The sequence below is a fragment of the Natrix helvetica genome, assembly GCF_964273705.1.
Source record: "Natrix helvetica genome assembly, chromosome: 16".
NCBI lineage: Eukaryota > Metazoa > Chordata > Lepidosauria > Squamata > Natricidae > Natrix > Natrix helvetica.
The window spans coordinates 4,094,108-4,112,964 of record NC_138563.1 but is presented as its reverse complement, the minus strand read 5'-3'; the positions used below and the strand labels follow the sequence as shown (position 1 = coordinate 4,112,964).

At 48.9% G+C, this 18,857-nt stretch overlaps 2 protein-coding genes and 1 long non-coding RNA gene across 3 annotated transcripts; 1 reads left to right on the top strand and 2 right to left on the bottom strand.

The window, feature by feature from the left end:
* The first annotated feature begins 841 nt into the window (after positions 1 to 841).
* LOC309400008 lies at positions 842 to 3,074 on the top strand. The gene is made up of 2 exons (XR_014176589.1): positions 842 to 2,755; positions 2,802 to 3,074. It is a non-coding gene; the product is annotated as an uncharacterized lncRNA (long non-coding RNA).
* On the bottom strand, positions 1,849 to 15,846 carry STX5 (syntaxin 5). Its single transcript, XM_081968242.1, has 11 exons — positions 15,698 to 15,846; positions 11,875 to 12,109; positions 10,793 to 10,866; positions 9,397 to 9,452; positions 8,249 to 8,319; positions 7,458 to 7,574; positions 7,053 to 7,109; positions 5,799 to 5,880; positions 5,528 to 5,628; positions 4,360 to 4,481; positions 1,849 to 3,754 (listed from the first exon to the last, which is right to left on the bottom strand). The coding sequence occupies exons 2-11, from the start codon at positions 12,088 to 12,090 to the stop codon at positions 3,595 to 3,597; spliced, it is 1,056 nt and encodes a 351-aa protein (XP_081824368.1). The 5' UTR covers positions 12,091 to 12,109; positions 15,698 to 15,846; the 3' UTR covers positions 1,849 to 3,594.
* Positions 15,847 to 16,582: 736 nt separating this feature from the next.
* Positions 16,583 to 18,581, bottom strand: LOC309399999 (uncharacterized protein). Its single transcript, XM_081968298.1, has 2 exons — positions 18,466 to 18,581; positions 16,583 to 16,926 (listed from the first exon to the last, which is right to left on the bottom strand). The coding sequence occupies exons 1-2, from the start codon at positions 18,557 to 18,559 to the stop codon at positions 16,652 to 16,654; spliced, it is 369 nt and encodes a 122-aa protein (XP_081824424.1). The 5' UTR covers positions 18,560 to 18,581; the 3' UTR covers positions 16,583 to 16,651.
* Between the last annotated feature and the right edge of the window lie 276 nt (positions 18,582 to 18,857).

The following is an 18,857-nucleotide window of genomic DNA, read 5'->3' as shown; positions in this document are numbered from 1 at the left end:
CAACGGCCACGTGTCATGCTAATAAAGCTGGCATCATATCTGAACATTTTAAAATGTCAGTTATATCCAATGAAGACCGGTGAATTTATACGACGATAAAGACGCTATGATAAGATGGCCCAGGGGCTAAAACGCTGAGCTTGTTGATCAAAAAGGTAAGGAGTTCGGCGGTTCGAATCCCCAGCGCCGCGTAACGGAGTGAGCTCCCGTGACTTGTCCCAGCTTCTGCCAACCTAGCGGTTCGAAAGCAGGTAAAAAATGCAAGTAGAAAAAATAGGAGCCACCTTTGGTGGGAAGGGAACAGCGTTCCGTGCGCCTTCGGCGTTGAGTCATGCCGGTCACATGACCAGGGAGACGTCTTCGGACAGCGCTGGCTCTTCGGATTTGAAATGGAGATGAGCATCGCCCCCTAGAGTCGGGAACGACTAATGCATACGTGCGAGGGGAATCTTTACCTTTACCTAAGGTCACTATCCTGAGGTGCTGAACAAAGTCTTCAATTTACAATAATTAGGACCACAGCATCCGTTGCTAACCACAATGGCTGTTATGAGTCACGGCTGATTTTATTACCTTTTTTTTGCCATGGTTATTAAGTGAACCATTGTGAATACTTGTACATGTAAAGTGTGATTTTGGTTGTGGCTATTATTGCACCCTTAAGGAAGTGACCTCATGGCACACTAAACAGACCTGTTTTAACACATCCTAAACAGATTAAAGGTAAAGGTTCCCCTCGCACATATGTGCTAGTCGTTCCCGGCTCTAGGGAGCAGTGCTCAGCTTCGTTTCAAAGCCGAAGAGCCAGCGCTGTCCGAAGACGTCTCCGTGGTCATGTGGCTGGCATGACTCAATGCCAAAGGCACACGGAATGATGTTCCCTTCCGACCAAAGTTGGTTCCTATTTTTCTACTTGCATTTTTTTACCTGCTTTCGAACTGTTAGGTTGGCAGAAGCTGGGACGAGGAACGGGAGCTCACTCCGTTATGTGGCGCTCGGGATTCGAACCGTCCAACTGCCTAAACAGATGGAGCCAATCCTCTGGATTCGCAGGCCAAAACAAAGGTACATTCATCCCACAGATTCACACAATATCCCTTGGGAAGCCAAAACAAAGGAGGATGTCCCCAAAAGTGCTTTTTTCAAGAGGCAACTGGACTTTTTATTTTTATTTTTTCCTTGAGGACTTTTCCCTCCTCATCCAAGAAGCGTCTTCCGCTCCGCAGAAGGGGAAGAAGCTTCCTGGGATGAGGAGCGAAACATCTTCAGGAAGGAAATAGAACCCGAAGTCCAGTTGCCTTTTGAAAAGGCGATTTTTTTTCGGCCCGACCCCGAAACCTGGCCGATTGAGAATCTCCCATCGACAAAATCTGGACGGCCAAATAAGTTAAAGAGGCCTCCGATCGAGGCCGGCATAAAAGACGCAGAAAGGGACGGGATGTTGGTTTAAAGTAGGTTTTTTTTTTTCCTTTTTCGTTTTAATAGTTTTTGGAGCACAAGGAAGAGCTGGGACCGTTCGCAGCTGGAATTCGGGTTAGAAAAACAGCTCGTCCCCCGTCCCCCCCAGCCACTCAAACTGCAGCGGAGAAATCGTTCGCTCCCCTCCCCCCCCCCCCCCCCCCGGGGTTACTGGCACCGTCTTTTTCAGGAGGGAGAGCAAAACGGGAGAAAAAGAGTGGATCATTTAACGGCCGTTGCAAAGTGGGTGGAGGGGAGGAAGAGAACTCCGGCTCCCTATTTAAGAAAAGAAAGAAAAAAATGATGGGGGAAAGGAAGTCCACAGCTCAGCCACCATAACTGGGCCAAGAGAGGGATATCGTGGCCCCAGCGTAGGCTTTTTTTTTTAAATTAAAAAAAGAAAGGAAATTAAAGAATAAATTGTATTATTCTCCAGTAGTGTAAAAACATTTAAGTTTGGGGGGAAAGCAGGGATGCTTTTTCCCCGCTCCTTTCGTGAGAACGGAGAACCGTTGGGAGACGAAATGAATCGGAAAGCGGAATAATAGTCCTACCGGGAAAGGGGGCCAGTAGAATCTCACCTGGCCTAAAGCTGCTGAACTCAAGCGCCCAGAGCTTTGCGTGATGAGCTGGGCTGAAAAATGACAGGCACGGGGGGAGACATTCATAGTTTGGAGTTGTACAGGTTTTTTGCTCCTGTACTAGAGGAGCAAATCTGATTGGGGATGGTGGGCGGGGAGGGGGGGGAGGAAGAGGAGAAGGGAAAGAGGAAGAGGAGGGGGGGAAAGGAGGAGGAGGGAAAGAGGAAGGGGAGAAGAAGAGATGGAGAAGAGGCGGAAAGGAGGAGGAGAAGAGGAGGGAAAAAAGGAGGAGGGAAGGAGGAAGAGAGAAGGGAAGAGAAGATGGAGAAGAGGAAAAGGAGGAAGAGGAGAAAAAAGGAGGGGAGGAGGAGGAGGAAGAAGAGATGGAGAAGAGGAAGAGGAGGAAAAAAAGGAGGGGAAGGGGGAGGAAAAGAGGAAAAGGGAAGAAGAGATGGAGAAGAGGAGAAAAGAAGGAACAGGCAGAGAAAGAGAGGGGGAGGAAAGAAGGAAGGAGAGAAGAAGGGGAGGAGGAAGAGGAGAGGAGGAGGGTAGCCTATCAACTAGCCGAAGAACTGAGGCTCCTTCCCAATGCTGAGCGAGAACCGCTCTGCCATTCCAGTTTAGCTTAAGAGAAGACACGCTTGGTCAGCAAGGCTCAAACTGCTACAAAAACCTGCCTACTGGGTGTCTGTGTCTGTGTGTGTGTGTGTGTGTGTGTGTGTGTGTGTGTGTGTGTGTGTGGAGGGGAGTCTTCAGAGGGAGAGAGAAAGCAGCTGGGAGAAGTGCCTGGTCTACTCCCCGTGCTAAGGAAGAACGAGTCCCCGAAAAGAAAGAAAGGAAGAAGAAGAAAAAGAACAAGTTAAATACGTTAAAAAGAGGGGGAGAATCCTGCCTCGTAGGTGGGGTGGTGGGTGGGTGGGAGGCGGCCATCCTCCTGATCCTGAAAACCCAGCTCTCTTTCCTCGCCAGGCGTGGAAAGCTGGGAATCCATTCTGAAATACTCATATTTGTTTTAAAAATAAAAACAAAAACAAAGAGCGTTGCGGTGAGCAGATCTGAGGATGGGGAAAACGCACACAGAGACACACACACACACAAGGGAGGAGGAGGAAGATACTGGTCCCACTACCCCACAGTTGCTCAACCTGGCAGCTTGAAGATGGGTGGACTTCGACTCCCAGAATTCCCCCAGCCAGCGTGGGAAGTCGTCCCCCCCTCCCCTCTTAACCGCCTGCCGGCTGGGGAATCCTAACAATTGAAGTCCACACACACCCGTCTCAAAACCTGGCCATGCGCTCCACGGGCTGAATCCCGTTCGACTGGGGGATCCGTCCGCCGCCTCGTTCCCAAATGCTCTCGCGCTCCCAACCGCTCGTTTTCGGGCCGAAGGAACCGCGAGCGAAAGGAAGCAGGGCCGGCGTCTCCGGCTGCGGATTTCGAGGCGGGCCTGCCCTTCTCTCGGGCAAAACGTGGCAGTGTCCAGTGTCTGTCGCGGCCCCGGGAGGACGACGAGAAAAAGGCGGGGACGGGACGGGAGGCCGAGCCCCCTCCTCCGTCAGGCGAAGAAGACGACGAAGATGATGAAGAAGACGACCAGAATGAGGAAGATCTTGACCATCAGCCACCGGTTCGAGGAGACCGACTGGAAATACTTCAGGATCTCCATGTGGGCGCCCTCCACGTTCAGCTGGGTGTCCTCCACGTTGGCGTCGATTCTACATTAAGGGCAGAATTGCAGGGGAAATTGAGGAGTGGGCTTCCTTAGCAGGAGAGGTTCCCCCCCGCCTTTTCCCCCAGTTCCCTTAACCACCCCCTAAGCTACTTTTTCTTTTTGAAGGGGTTTCGCTTCTCATCCAAGAAGCTTCTTCGGCTCTGACTAGATGGTGGGGAAGGGAAGGATTGATCCTCCTTGCAGACAGCTGGTCATTTGCATCCTTTAGAGGGTCGTTGAGGCCACTTGGAGGTTTCTCTGTGTACCCAGGTTCTCCTGAGTGGGGCAAATGGTTCCTGCAGTCTGCAATTTTTCCTTTGGAAAACCATTCCACTCAGGTGACCCTGAGGACACAGACAAACCTCCACGTGGTCTCAACCACCCTCTAAAAGGGGTGGTTAGTTCTCGACACGGCAAAATTTCCATCGCTAAGCGAGGACAGCCGTAAGGCGAGGACTATGGTCCCTTCATCACAGATGGGGCCACCAGGCCTTGCGGCCGTTTCACAACATAATCAACCCTTCTAAGGTTGTGGCTGCGTAACGAGCTGCTGCAGAGGGAATCGTGGCTTGGTTAGAAGCGTGTGGGAAGCCAGCTGGGGCCTCTGACCTCTGGATCGTCTCTTCCTGTTCTTTGACCATGTGTGCCAGTTGCTGAAATATGGAGCCCAGCTCTACGATGGTCGATTCGATGTTCTGCATCGTATCCGCCCGGCTCTGGATGTACGAATCCTGCCAAAGAGGGGGGAAAAGTCAAGTCGGTGTGGGTTTTTTAAAAAAAATGGGGTGTGTGGATTCATTCGACGTTTCCCCCCCCAAATCGTGGTTCTGAAACATTAAGCATAGACAGCAAAGCTTTAAAATGGCCTCCTTTAAACCCCGGCCGATCATGTTTACAAATTTAACGCAAGCCCAGGGGTTTAGCAAATAGACTGAGATGATAGGTAGGTAGATAGGTAGGTAGATAGGTAGGTAGATAGGTAGATAGGTAGGTAGGTAGGTAGGTAGATAGATAATAGATAGATAGGTAGGTAGGTAGGTAAGTAGGTAGGTAGGTAGATGATAGATAGATAGATAGATAGATAGATAGATAGATAGATAGATAGATAGATAGATAGATAGATAAGATTGGTAGGTAGGTAGGTAGGTAGGTAGGTAGGTAGGTAGGTAGGTAGGTAGGTAGGTAGGTAGGTAGATAGATAGATAGATAGATGATAGATAGATAGATAGATAGATAGATAGATAGATAGATGATAGATAGATAGACAGAAAGATAGACAGACAGACATGATTGGTAGGTAGGTAGGTAGGCAGGCAGGCAGGCAAGCAGACAGACAGACATGTATTTGTGTTACAACCCCTGGTATGCCACAAATACAACACACACACACACACACACACACAGATAATAGATACACAGAGATAGATAAATGATAGTAAGAGACAGAGGGAGATAGACAGACAGACAGAATAGATCATGTATAGATACAGTAGTTAGATAAATGATTGATAGGGATAGATGGGTGGATAGGTGGATAGATGAATAAATAGACACAGAGATAGGTAGATGGCTGGATGGATAGATAGACAGACAGATGATATAGATAAATGATAGAAAGGAAGATAGGGATAGATAGATAGATAGATAGATAGATAGATAGATAGATAGATAGATAGATAGATAGATAGATAGATAGATAGATAGACGGATGGATGATGGACGGACAGACAGGGCAACATTCTGCTTCCTCTTTTGTGTGTCCCCATCTCCAAGGCACCTGTTCATTGATTAGTTGCAACTGCTGACTCGTCCGATTGTCCATGTCAATGGCCACATCTCCCGAGTACCGACGTTCGTCCTGAAGCACGCTGGAACCCCCTGTAAGGAGGAGACAAGGTCAGAAGCGGCACCTCCGAAGCCTCCCATTTCCCGGGACGGCTAAAGGTTTCACCGCCCCCCACCCCCCCGCCGTCCTCCTTCACCTGCCCGAAGCAATCCCGGCATCCACCAATTCTGCCCCACTTGACAGAGGTGAGGGGGAAACCCACCTAGGTTGTTTGCAGGGAGAGGCATGTTGGCCACCGGGGGACGGGAAAATTGCTCTCGCCGACTCTTCTGCTGCTTAAGATTCTGGGGAAGGAAAATGTGGGGAGGGGGGGAGGAGAAAGGCAGGGTGACGGGATTAGGGAAGGGCCAGGCAGGCAACCGAGATGAGCCCCTCTCAATTCTACGTCTCTCTTTACCCTTTCTCTCTTGATATTATTCTATCCCACCATGTAGATCTATACCTATATCAACACCCCTCTCTCACACGTTATGTTATCTATCATCTATCATCTTTTTCCTTCCTTCGGCTCTCCCTCCTTCTCTTTCCCTTCCTTTCCATCTTCATCTCCTCCCTCCCTCCTTTATCTCTCCCCCTTCCCTTCACTCTCTTTCTTCCTCCCTCTCAATCTCCTTCCTTCCCTCTTCCCTGCCCTCCCCAACAGCTAAGTAAATGGAAAGGGCTGCTCCACTGTTTCTTTCTCTTCCATTTCCCTTCCTTTCCTTTCTTCTATCTTCCTTTCCTTTTTCCTTCCCTTCTTCTATCTTCCTTTCCTTTCCTTGACCCTTTCTTTCTTCTACCTTTCTTCTTTCCCTTCCTTTTTGCTTCCCTTCCCTTCTTCTATCTTCCCTTCCCTTCCTTTTCCCTTCCCTTCCTCTTCCCTTTTTTCTTCTTCCCTTTTTTATCCTTTCCTTCCCTTCCTTTCTTCTATCTTCTCTTCATTTCCTTGTCCCTTTCTTTCCTCTATCTACCTTTCTTCTCTTCTCTTTCCTTTTCTTTTTGCTTCCCTTCCCTTCCTTTCTTCTATCTCTATCTCTTTCCTTTTTCCTTTCCTTCCGTTATCCCTTTCCTTCCTTTCTTCTATCTTCCTTTCCTTTCCTTTCTTCTATCTCTATCTCTTTCCTTCCCTTCCGTTATCCCTTCCCTTCCTTTCTTCTATCTTCCCTTCCCTTCCTTTCTTCTCTCTTTCATTTTTCCTTCCCTTCCCTTCCTTCCTTCTATCTTCCCTTCCCTTCCTTTCTTCTATCGCTATCTCTTTCCTTTTTCCTTCCCTTCCTTTCTTCTATCTTCCCTTCCTTTCCTTTTCCCTTCCCTTTTTTCTTCCCTTCCCTTCCTTTCCTGTCTTCTATCTCCCTTTCCTTTTTCCTTTCCTTCAGCTCCTTCCTCCATCCCTCCCTTCCCAGCAGTGAAAAGGGCTACCGCACAGCAACTCCCCCGGGGGGCAAAGCACGAAAGCCACAGCTGACCACTCACTCACCTCCGTCCGCACCTCCAAAACCGACTTGAAGTCGTTGGACATGGAAGCCAGCTTTGACTACAAAAGGGGGAAGGAGGGAAGACAAAAATTCAGCGTTCCTTGTCCTGCTCTGCGGCCCCGAGAAAACTTCCCACCATTTTGCCCGTTGCTGGTGCCACCCATCCAGGAGCAGCGTGTACTAGCGGGGTGAACATTTTACAGGAAGCGTATTTTCAATGCACCTACGGGTCAGCTCGTGGTAGGTGAAGCTTCGGCGCCAGGGGAAAAGCAAGCCACAAGTTCAATCCTGAGAGAAGGGCACCGCCGCAGCCTTTTTCCTCACCCCCCCAATCTCTTCCCCGCTCCCCAAAATGTAGAAAACGTAACAGGGCTTTGCTGTTTTTTCTGCGGTTTCCGAAGCCTCACCTGCAAAGAAACCACCACGGTGTTGGAGTGCGTTTGGACGTGTCTGCCGGTCAGGCTGCCTTTGGCTTTGACGAACTCCTGGAGTTGCGCGATCTGTTTGTTCAGGCTGTTGATGTCCTGCGGGAGGTTAGAAAGGAACCGGGTTGAGGGACGAGGGCAGCGAGAACCCGACGGAATGGCTGCCTGTTTTTTTCACCCTGCGGGCTCCAGATTTTCGCCTTCCTTGTTCTAAGCGAGGCTTCCCGAGAGCCTGAAGCAAAACTCCTTGTTGTCCCGACAAAACCCTCTTTTCTTAATTGGCTGTGAATTCTGCTCCTTCACATCCAGCAAAGTCTTTCAAGGGAGGATTTACGGTCACAGACCTTATCTGGCTTGGAGAGCTGCCAGGCTGATCTCTGCAGAACTTGGCCAGGAGTCTCGGAGAGTCACGAACCAATGAAGCGAACTAATGGTCTCTCCTGCAAACTCCACTCCCCTTTCGCTCCTCTTTTATTTCCTCTGGGAAGGGCCCTTCACCATCCACCTGTCTTTAGCTCTTCCCTTCGTCTGGCAGCTCTGCGCATGCGCACACTGGGAACAGGCTCCAGCTGTTCCTCTGCCTCGCTGATCTCTGATTCTCAAGGCAGCTGATTACTGTTGGAGAGTTCTGGCCCCCTCTCTGCCTCCGACACAGAGCCCTCCTCAGAGCATTCTCCAGATCAAGGACTGGTCCAGGTTCCTCCCCAACCTCTTCACTGCCCGAATGTGCTGCCAGCTCTTTCTGGCCTCTGGCGGGCCACGACATTCCTTACCTGTTTGATGATGTAAGTCAGCTCCTCTATCTCCACTGCTTTGTCGTCGAAGAGCGATTTCCGTTTGGCCACTGAGTAGGCAAAGAGTGATATCCAGGGTCATTATTATTATTATTTGCTTGGCCTCCCTGTATACCTCAGCAACCCCACCAGCTGTCTCTCAATTTTCTTATATCTTCACTCCTTCCTTCCTTTCCTTTCTTTTTCTTCCCGTCTAATTCCTTCCTCTTCCACCCCCACCCCTTCCCTTCTCCAATCCCTTCCATCTCTATTTCCTCCCTTCCGTTTCCCTTTCTCTTCCTCTTCCTCTCCTTTTTCCCTATCCCTTCCCATCTTCCTTACTCCTACCTATCCATCTCTCTCATTCCTCCCTCTCTTCCTTTCCCTGTTTTCTTCCTCTCTCCCTTCCCCTTCCCACCTCCCTTCCTTCCTCCCTCTTTTCCACAGCTGGAAAGTCACATGGCTTTCACTTAATGACCACATCACTTAGGCAGTCCCAATTGCATTAGATAAGCGAGGAGTACCTGTACTAGCTCCAAGGGCAACCATATCAAGTAAAAGACAAAAACAGAATATTTCTACTAAGCAACTCCCACAACCACCGTACATATCAGTACCTCTTATAAGAAGCAGGAGACTCATTAGCCCTGGCTCTATTGGAAATGGATATAATGCTGTGGAAATTTCTATTCCATTAATCCAATGGAACAACCCAACCCTGAGCTACAAATATTCTCTTCTATTCACAGCCAGCTTACAGTTTTTTTCATTCCTGCACTTTTCCTGCTTTCCATTAATTGGCAGAATATTCATTTTTATAGCTGTTATTCTTCCTGATGGTCACAGTTGTAAGTCCTTCCTTTTTTCCAAGCCCTGTTTCATTTGCCTCTTCAGTTTCAGATAATTGTCCTCTTTAAGTGTTGCACATTTTGCTGTCAACTCTATACCTAAATACTTCCCTTTTTAAACTATCTGTATATTTATTCTTTCCCTCAAAATTCGTTTTGTACATCTGCAAAATTCTTAACAAAGATCTCCGTCTTATCCTTGTTTATTTTCCATTATTTGAACCGATGCCTCTCCGTGATCCCCCAATTACTACGAGTCACACAACAATCTTCGCAGAATATCAGTCCCAAGATACTCACAAATTGTTAGCTTTTCCAGCTTGGCAAAGGTGTTGCTGAGGTCCTTCCCAATGCGCCTGAGAATGACAAGAGACGGGCCGTCAAACACAATACCAAATTTGCAATACTGTTCACTACGTTGAATTGTCTTTGGACAAATCCCTCCTGCGTTACAGGTAGTCCTGGATTTAGAACGGTAATTCAGGCCAGTAGCACAGTTGTAAACTGTTGCCGTCGTTAACTTGGGGAATTGCACGGCTGCACCTGATTTTATGAAAAATGTTATAGCCATAGTTAAGCAAACTATCCCCTGTGCGTTCTGCCTTAAAAAAATGAGACAATAATAATGATAAGAGTTGGAAGGGACCTTAGTGTAAGGGAAGGAAATCCATCACAGCAGGCGGTGTCCAAAATGTCTGCCTGCCTTACACAGAATTTATTTGGCTTTTATACACTTTTAACCAGCAAAGCAAAAGCAGGGTTAGCAACAGCATCTTATTGGTACATTCTCCTTGTCCATCTCTAAGACCATCCCAGGCAAGGTAGAGACGCTTCACACAACACAACAGTTCCTGGTACCACCTGGCTCTCATAAACAGTTGAGGTCATCGGTCACTGAGATCATGGAGGGTTGCTGCGCATGTCTGTTCGTAACCTTTCCTCTCTACTTACATCTGGTTCTGCTAATTAGGTGAGAACCAGCTACTGAGATCAGGGCATTTTACTGCACATGTCTTTACGTAACCTTTCCTCTATTCCTACACCTTAGAGGTCCTCTAATCCAACCCACGGCTCAAGCAGGAGACTTATCATTCCAGACAAATGGTTGCCAATTTCTTCTTAACACCCACAACTTCTGGAGGCTAGTTGGTGCAACTGATTAATTGTTCTAAGTGTCAGGAAATGTCTCCTTAGTTCTAAGCTGCTTCTCTCCTTGATTAGTTTCCACCCATTGCTTCTTGTCCTGCCCTCAGGTGCTTTGGAGAATAGTTTGACTCCCTCTTCTTTGTGGCAGCCCCTGAGATATTGGAAGACTGCTATCATGTCTCCCCTAGTCCTTCTCTTCATTAAACGAGACCTACCCAATTCCTGCAACTGTTCATTTGTTTTATTCGCCAGCACCCTAATGATCTTAAGTTTTGCTCTTCTCGGAACTCTTTCCAGAGTTTCAACATCTTCTTTGACGTTGTGGCGACCAAACCTGATGCAATAGTCCAAGTGTGGCCTTACCGAGGCCTTATAAACCGCTATGAACACGTCACCTCCTCTTGATTCTATCGCTCTGTTAAATGCAGCCTGGGACCGCCTACCCATTTCAGCAGCCACGCCTAGAAGGCCTTCGTTGGGGAGTCTCCAACGCTGCCCGCCCTGACTGAACGGTCAAACCTGCTAGACATAAACGGTCCAAGGTGCTTACTTGGCCATGAGGGTAAATTCACTTCTTTGCCGGATGGCTCCACTCTGCGCCGGCTTGTTCACGTGAAGCCCATTCTGGAAACAGAAAAGCAGAAAGAGAGAAAATTGCTCATCGAAAACCAAAAATCTACACATCCTCTCTTTTCCGAGGGTAGGAAAAATGCTAATTTAGGATGTGCATTTCATTTCCCTACGCTGGGCAGGAGACCAACAGCCACCTCCTGTCTTCCTGGAGACCTCACCCCCTCCCCTTATATTTTTTAGATTTACCATCAATTCCAATTGTGCCCTCATCCCCTCCAAAACAACGTATATTCTTGAGTAGATTTATTCCCTTCACCTTCCGCCAACATTGATTTTATAAAATCCCCCCACATTTTGTTGTAATTGTTGATTTGATCATCCTTTTTTTAAATTTAATTTCCATTGTTAATGTATCATTTGTTGCCATACTCCAAATTTCATTATACCACTCGTTTCTTTGGATTTTGTCCCCAATATTTAGACATCACGAATCTAGCTGCCATTATCAAATTTACAAGCAATTCCTTTTTTGTTTCGTTTATATCCCTTTTTCCCACCAGCAACAGTAATGCAATCCTCGGTGACATCTCTAGATTTACATTCAACAGTGCTCTAATTTCTCTAAACACTGTGTCCCATATTTTTGGGCACTATCACAATCCCACCACATATGTTTATATGTTCCCGCCTCTTTCTTGCACCTCCAACAAATATTTGTATGTTTACCATCTATTTGATTTAATTTACGTGGTGTTAGGTACCCCCTTCCAATCGCTTTGTATCCGTTTTCCTTAATTCTGATGGACATACTCTTCTATTCCAAGTATTTTTTTCCAATCACTATCATTTACTTCTCCCAAACCTGATTCCCAAATGAATTTTAAACCTTTTGCCTGCTCTTCTAATTCAGTTAAGCACCCTTTCTATGGGATTTTTTTCCTTCACACTGCCTGGATTCCAAAATACAACCAAAATACAATCCTGAGCTTCCCTCGAGATGCTGCCTTCTACAACATCAACTCTGCCTGGGGTTCAAATGGATCATTTCTCTGCACTCACTTCTCTGCTTTGCAAGGACTTGCAGGCCGAGCGGAACTCGTGAGTGCGGTCCTGGCATGACATGGCGTCCCACTGAGGTTGGGGAGGGTTGATGGGGGCGGCAGCGGGGGCGGCCGCGGGAGGAGCACCAAGCGGAGAGAAAGTTTGCGTCTGGGATGGCCCCAGGTAAACGCCTTCCTCAGTGTTTCGGGAGCCGTGGCGTTTCCTCGTATTCATGGAGGCTCATAACCTGTGGCTGTAGGGAAGGAAGAGAAAGGGATTAGAGGAGAGCAGGGTTGGAAGGGACCTTGGAGGCCATCTGGCCCACCCCATCCCCCCACCAACCACTGACTAAGCAGGAAATCCTTGGGACTAATGGCTCTCCAATCTCTTCTTAAAAAGCTCTAGCACCCTCAACTTCTAGAGGCAAGCTGTTCCACTGATTAATTGTTCTGTTGATAAAATTTTCCTTAGTTCCAGGTCGCTTCTCTCCTTGATTAGTTTCCATTCGTTGCTTCTTGTCCTGACTTCTGGAGTGAGTCACAGAAGGGAGTTTGGAGGTCTTCTAGTCCAGGGGTCACTAACCTTTTGAACCTCAGGGACCACTAAATTCATAATTTTAAATCCCGCGGACCACTAATACGATCGGCCTAACGACCGGCTGGGTGGGCGTGGCTAGGTGATCATGTGAATGGGTGGGCGTGGCCAACTTGATGTCACTCGTGTCGAGGGTGCCTCGCCAGCCTCTACTCGCCACTCCTCGCCTGCCGGCCCGGGCTCCTTACAGCCCCAACAGGAAGCCGTTGCTAGAGCTAAGCAGCCCCCAGGAGAAAGAGTTGGCAAAACAGCTCAGTTCAAATTGGATCTGACCGAGAAGGAGGCTCAGCAGAGGCACCTCACTGAGGACTAGGAGCATGGGCTTTCCAAGCAGAGGGAAGACCTGCGGGAGTGCAAGGTCAGTTACCGGCGCCTGGAGGCTCAGCGGGCTGAGATGGTCAGCCAGTTCCAGGCCGTGGTGCAGTCCCACTGGAACGAGGCCCTCCGGCTCTTGGCCACCAGCGGCGCTTCCCTCCAGCCTTCGCCCAAAGCCCCCCACCAGGAGGCTGAAGCAGACCCCAAGTCAGAATCTGTGTCCCCCCTCCAACCCCCACAAAAAGACCCCAAAGGGGGAGACTCTCTGCAGCAACACAAGCATTCATTGCACGTATCCGTCCCAGGGGCCGTAGTTTGAGGACCCCTGATTTAGTGCAATATAAAAAATGCAAATAATTTTTCTGCGGACCACCAAACTTTTCTTGTGGACCACTACCAGTTGGTGACTGCTGTTCTAGTCTACAGCCCTGCTCAAGCAAGAGACCCCAAATGAAAGATTCCCACGAAATATGGCTACCGTTTTAATATCTGTCTTATCTATTTGTAAATATTTGTCCTGCAAAAACTTTGTTCCTCATTTTTTTCTTTTTTAGTTTTCTTTTCTTTTTTCTCTTTCCCCGGGATCTTTTTCTTTATAGGGTGGCGTGTTGTTTATTTTTAAATAGAATTAAATTAGTTTTGCTTTCAATGACTAAAAGCCAAAACGACGATAAGGTGGGAAGGTTTTAATTTATGCATCTGAAAGTTAGAACGTTAAGAGCTGAAAGAAAACTAAAAATGAAAGGCACAAGAAGCACGAAGGGTTTTTTTTTTTCTTTCTAAGCAACACCCAAGACTGAAACGGAATAGGAAACGAACAATATGACAACAATAACTGAACTTCCTAACGAAGTGAAACTTCTCTATTTAAGTCACTTGTTGAAACTGCCGAAGTCAGCTTTTTCTAATCTTCGGGGCAAACTGGAAATATTTGACAAATCCGGATTCTGGGTTGTTGTTTTCTTTTGCCTGACTTCTCAAATGTCATAAAATCAATCTGATTCAGGTTTTCCTAATCTCTGGTTGGGTAGGAAAGTGCCTGTTCAATACTTCAATGATCAAGAGAAACTATTTGTAGCTGGGGGTTGGAATGTGGGGTCCTTGGTGCTCTCTGAGCTTGGTGGTTTTCTTGCAGACTTTTCATAACCCAACTAGGTAACGTCATCAGTGCTATAGGGAAGTGGGGTTTGTGGAGAGGAAAAGGAGGAGGGTTGTGGGGTCCTTGGTGCTCTCTGAGCCTGGCGGTTTTCTTGAAGACATTTCATGATCAACTGAGTTACACCACCATCAGCGCTAGAAAGGAATGGGGCTTGTTGCAAATGCCCCTCCTAGAGCTGATGATGTTATCTACTCTGGCAGTGAGAGGTCTGCAAGAAAACCACCAAGCTCAGAGACCACCAAGGGCCTCCCTTCAATTATCATTAGACCAATCACTGACTCACCATGAAATTAAAATGAATTATTATGGGGTTCCTGTAATGGTCTCCTGTTCAGGAACTGGCAAAACACAATCTTGCTTATTAGCTTCTCCCAAGGTTGCTACGTCATACAGGCTGGGTCCTTTTCGGCCTCCCCATTTCAGCGGGAAGAACTAAGGAATGACCCCCCCCCTCCCTAATTAATATGTTCTTTCTGAGCACAGAGCGAATATATATCTCAATATTGAAGGGAAGACAGAAATCCTAGGTATCACAATGTTTTTATTCTAATGCCAGAAGAAGCAAAAAGCAAGGAACCAAAAGTTTTCACTGCACCAAAATCCTACAACTTGCTGCAGTCAGCGGATGGCAACCAACACCACGAAAGCTTCCCTCTTCCTTCATTGATTCCACCACAGCCCTGCAAGGTAGGCTCAGTTGAAAGATCGAAACCCCGAGAAGCTAACTTGACAGGTGGAGGGGAGGATTCGAACCTGGGTCTCCAAGCCTAAAGCGGCCCTTCTCGCCAAAGGAAAAGAGAGGAAGGAAGGGGAATAATCTGACCGTCCCGAGCGCAAACACGGACACCCCATTTGGCTTGAACCACCAGGTTGGGAAGGATGGGAGGTGTGGTTCAAGGGACTTGGGAGGGGACATCTACTGCCTTCATCCCACTAGGTTGGGGAGGATGGGGAGTGTAGTTCGTGGCTTGAGGTCCTTCACCCCACCAGGTTGGGGAGGAAGGGAAATGTAGTTTAATTGGCTCGGGGACATCTACTCCCCTCACCCCACCAGGCTGGGGAGGATGGGACATGTAATTCCATTGGCTGAGGGATATTTACTCCCCTCAACCCACCAGGCTGGGGAGGATGGGACATGTAATTCCACTGGTTCAAGCATATTTACACCCTCACCCTACCAGGTTGGGGAGGATGGGAAGTGTAGTTCAATGGCTTGGGGACATCTACTCCTCTCAACCCACCAGGCTGGGGAGGATGGCACATATAATTCCATTTAACTGAGGGATATTTACTCCCCTCACTCTACCAGGCTGGGGAGGATGAGACATGTAATTCCATTGGCTCAGAGACATCTACTCCCCCCAACCAATCAGGCTGGGGAGGATGGGAGGTGTAATACCACTGGCTAAGGGATATTTACTCACCTCACCTAACCAGGCGGAGGATGGGAAGTGTAGTTCCATTGGCTCGGGGACATCTACTCCCCTCACCCCACCAGTTGGGGAGCATGGGAGGTGTAGTTCAAGCCTCCGGGGACATCAGGAAAACGGGAAAGAAACCGGGGGCAGGAGAAGAAATCCATGGGGGAGAGGGGGGACCCCAAAGGAGGGGGCACCCTGGAGGCGCAGCTGCGGGGGGAAGGGGGAGCCCTTTTGAGGGGACACCAGAAGGAAAAGAGGGGCGACGCGGCAGGGGAGACCCCGAGACCGGGGGGGGGGCGACTTTTACGACGGGACAACCCCAAGGGCCACCCGGTCCCCGCCCCGCGCTCACCAATCCCGCGGACCCGGAGCGTTTCTCGGCGTCGCTGGGCGGCTCGGCTCCGAACACCGGCCTCCGCATCGAACAGCCAAACAAGGCGAGAAGAGGGCGGGCCGCGACGTCACTGCCACGTACCCTCTCGGGTGATGGCGTCACACGCACGGCGCCACGTACGGCGTCGCGGCGCGCCACGCCCCTCCCCTCGCGCGGCTTCCTGCCGGTCGTCGAAACCGTGACGTGAAAGGGAGAGGAAGAGGGAGGGGTCGTCGCTAGGCGACCGAGGTAATTGACAGGGGGAGGGACTACGTTCCGTCATGGTTGCTGAGCAACCAAAGCAAACAGGGCCTACTGCCTTTTCTCAACCTTACATTAGCATAGGCCAGAGGTCTCCAAACGTGGTAACTTTAAGACTTGTGGACTTCAACTCCCAGAATTCTTCAGTCAGCCATTGGGAATTCTGGCACTTCTAGGACTGTGGACGTAAACTCCCAGAATTCTCATTCCATGGCCATGTTGGCTGGGGAAATCTGGGAGTTGAAGTCCACCTATCTTAAAGCAAGCTGGCTGGGGAATTCTGGGAGTTGAAGTCCACCCATCTCAAAGCATGCTGGCTGGGGAATTCTGGGAGTTGAAGTCCATCCGTCTTAAAGCATGCTGGCTGGGGAATTCTGGGAGTTGAAGTACAACCATCTCAAAGCATGCTGGCTGGGGAATTCTGGGAGTTGAAGTCCATCTGTCTTAAAGCATCCTGGCTAGGGAATGCTGGGAGTTGAAGCCCGTGCCTCTTTAAAAAGCTCCTACGTTTGAAAAACACTAAATAAAACAATGCTTTCAGACCAGGCAAATCCATTTTCCGACCCCTTCCTTTGCACCGTGCACACAACCGAGAACTTCATATGTGATAATGAATGTTTATTCCCCATAGTTGTACAACCTCCGATATGTTGAAACCGAGCTGCCGCAACACTAGCTAACTCTTCTGTCGAGGGGTCCCTCCAAAGACTCAGCACTGAGGCTGCTACTCGGGGGCGGTTGAGCAAGTCTTCCACTGGGTCCGGCTGTTTCTGCTTCCAAGTGCTTGCTAAAGAATTCGTGGGTGCTGTTGAAAAGGGACCAACGTCTCCAAATCACGGTGACCTTGGCACTTTCCGATCTGGATGTCAAACCTGACTTTTCCACATCCGCCCCTTTTGTCTGCCCGACCGATTTTTTCCGTAATGAGATTTTCTTCTTCTTTTTCCCTAGCAAGGCGATAGAAGAACAGGGAGAATGAAATCTTGATTTAGGATGGGATCGACCGATTAAACAGAGTTTGCTTCGCTGGCAGCTGAACCAGAAATCAAGACTGGAAAAAAACGGGTTTTTAGTTAGGTAAAACTGAGCATGGGGTTGGACTAGAAGGCCTCCAAGGTCCCTTCCAGCTCTGTTATTCTGTTAATCAAGGAGAGAAGCAACCTAGAGCTAAGGATAAACTTCCTAACAGTGAGGACAATCAATCAGTGGAAACAACCTGCCTCCAGAAGTGGTGGGTGCTCGATCACTGGAGATTTTTAAAGAAGACATTGGACAACCGTTTGTCTGAAATGATATAGGGTTTCCTGCCTGAATAGGGGGTTGGACTAGAAGACCTCCAAGGTCCCTTCCAACTCTGTTATTCCTACAGCGGACACCAAAAAAGCCAATGCAATCCTCAATTGCATTAACAGAGGGATACACTCAAGATCAAGTGAGGTCCTAATACCACTCTAAAAAGCCTTAGTAAGACCACACCTAGGATACTACATCCAGTTTTGGTCACCACACTATAAAAATGTTGAAAATCTAGAAAGAGTGCAGAGAAGAACAATAAAGATGATCAGGGGACTGGAGGCTAAAATATACAATGGACTTTTGCAGGAACAGGGCCTGGCTAGTCTAATGAAGAAAAGGACCAAGTGAGACATGATAGCATCTTCTAATATTTGAGGGGCTGTCCCAGAGAGGAGGGAGTCAAGCTATTTTCCAAAGCACCCAGAGACCAAATAATGTATAATGGCTGGAAACTAATCAAGGACAGATTCAACCTAGAAATAAGTTAGAATTTTATGACAGTGACAACAATCCACCCATGGAACAGAAGTTGCCTTCGGAAGTTGTGGGAGCTTCATCCGTGGAAGGTTTCAAGATGAGACTGGACTGCCCTCCGTCAGAAATGGTGCAGGGTCTCCTGAATGGGCAGGGGGCTGGACTAGATGGCCTACAAGGTCCCTTCCAACTCCGATGATCTGTAAATCTGCAATATCTAAGCATGGAACAGAAGTTGCCTTTGGAAGTTGTGGGAGCTTCATCCCTGGCAGCTTTCAAGAAGAGACTGGTTTGCTCTTTCTCTGAAATGGTGTTTGGTGGGGTTGGACTAGATGACCTATAAGGTCCCTTCCAACTCGGTTCACCAGTTATAAAAAGTCCAGCTCAATTTCTCCCTTTCGGATGCCATACACCTAGATCCGTGTTGGGAAACACCCATTCCCACGATGGCAAATAAAGTTTGAAGAAGGAAAGCTTTAAAATACCTCCTTGGGCAGTGAGGATCTTGGGGTGGGGTGGGGGTGGATTCTCAGGAAACCCCCCCTCCCGCTGCACTATAAGCCCCTCCCTCTCCCCGCGAGCCCCGCCCCGTGCTTCCCCCAAACGTTCCATCATCAGGAAGCTCCTCCCACCCACGTGGAGATGAGGAATCCCCGCCGGGTTGGGGATTCCCTTTATGGGGAAAACCCCCTCCGTCCACCAATCCAGCCGCTCACTTCGTTTCTGCGTCGCGGCAGCCGCAGCCCGGGAAGTTTGGCCGTCCTCTTCGTCCACCTCGGGGTTCCCTTGGTTGGATTCCACGCAGCCCATCGCCCGCCTGGATGGGGGGCCCGAGCCCCCCTCCCAGTCAGGGACTCGGCGCCGCCGCCGCCGCCTCCGATGCCTGGGCGGCTTTTGTGAGATCACACCAACGCCGCCCCTCCCCATGTGGCCCCCACCCCACCTTGACCCACCCGTGCAGACTAGATCGCGGGGGGGATCCATTGCTTCCCCCCTCCTCTCCCCACGCGCGATGCCTTCCCCCCCCCCAAAAAAAGCCTTTAATCCAGAGGTCTTCAAACTTGGCAACTTTTAAGACTTGTGGGCTTCAACTCCCAGAATTCAATTC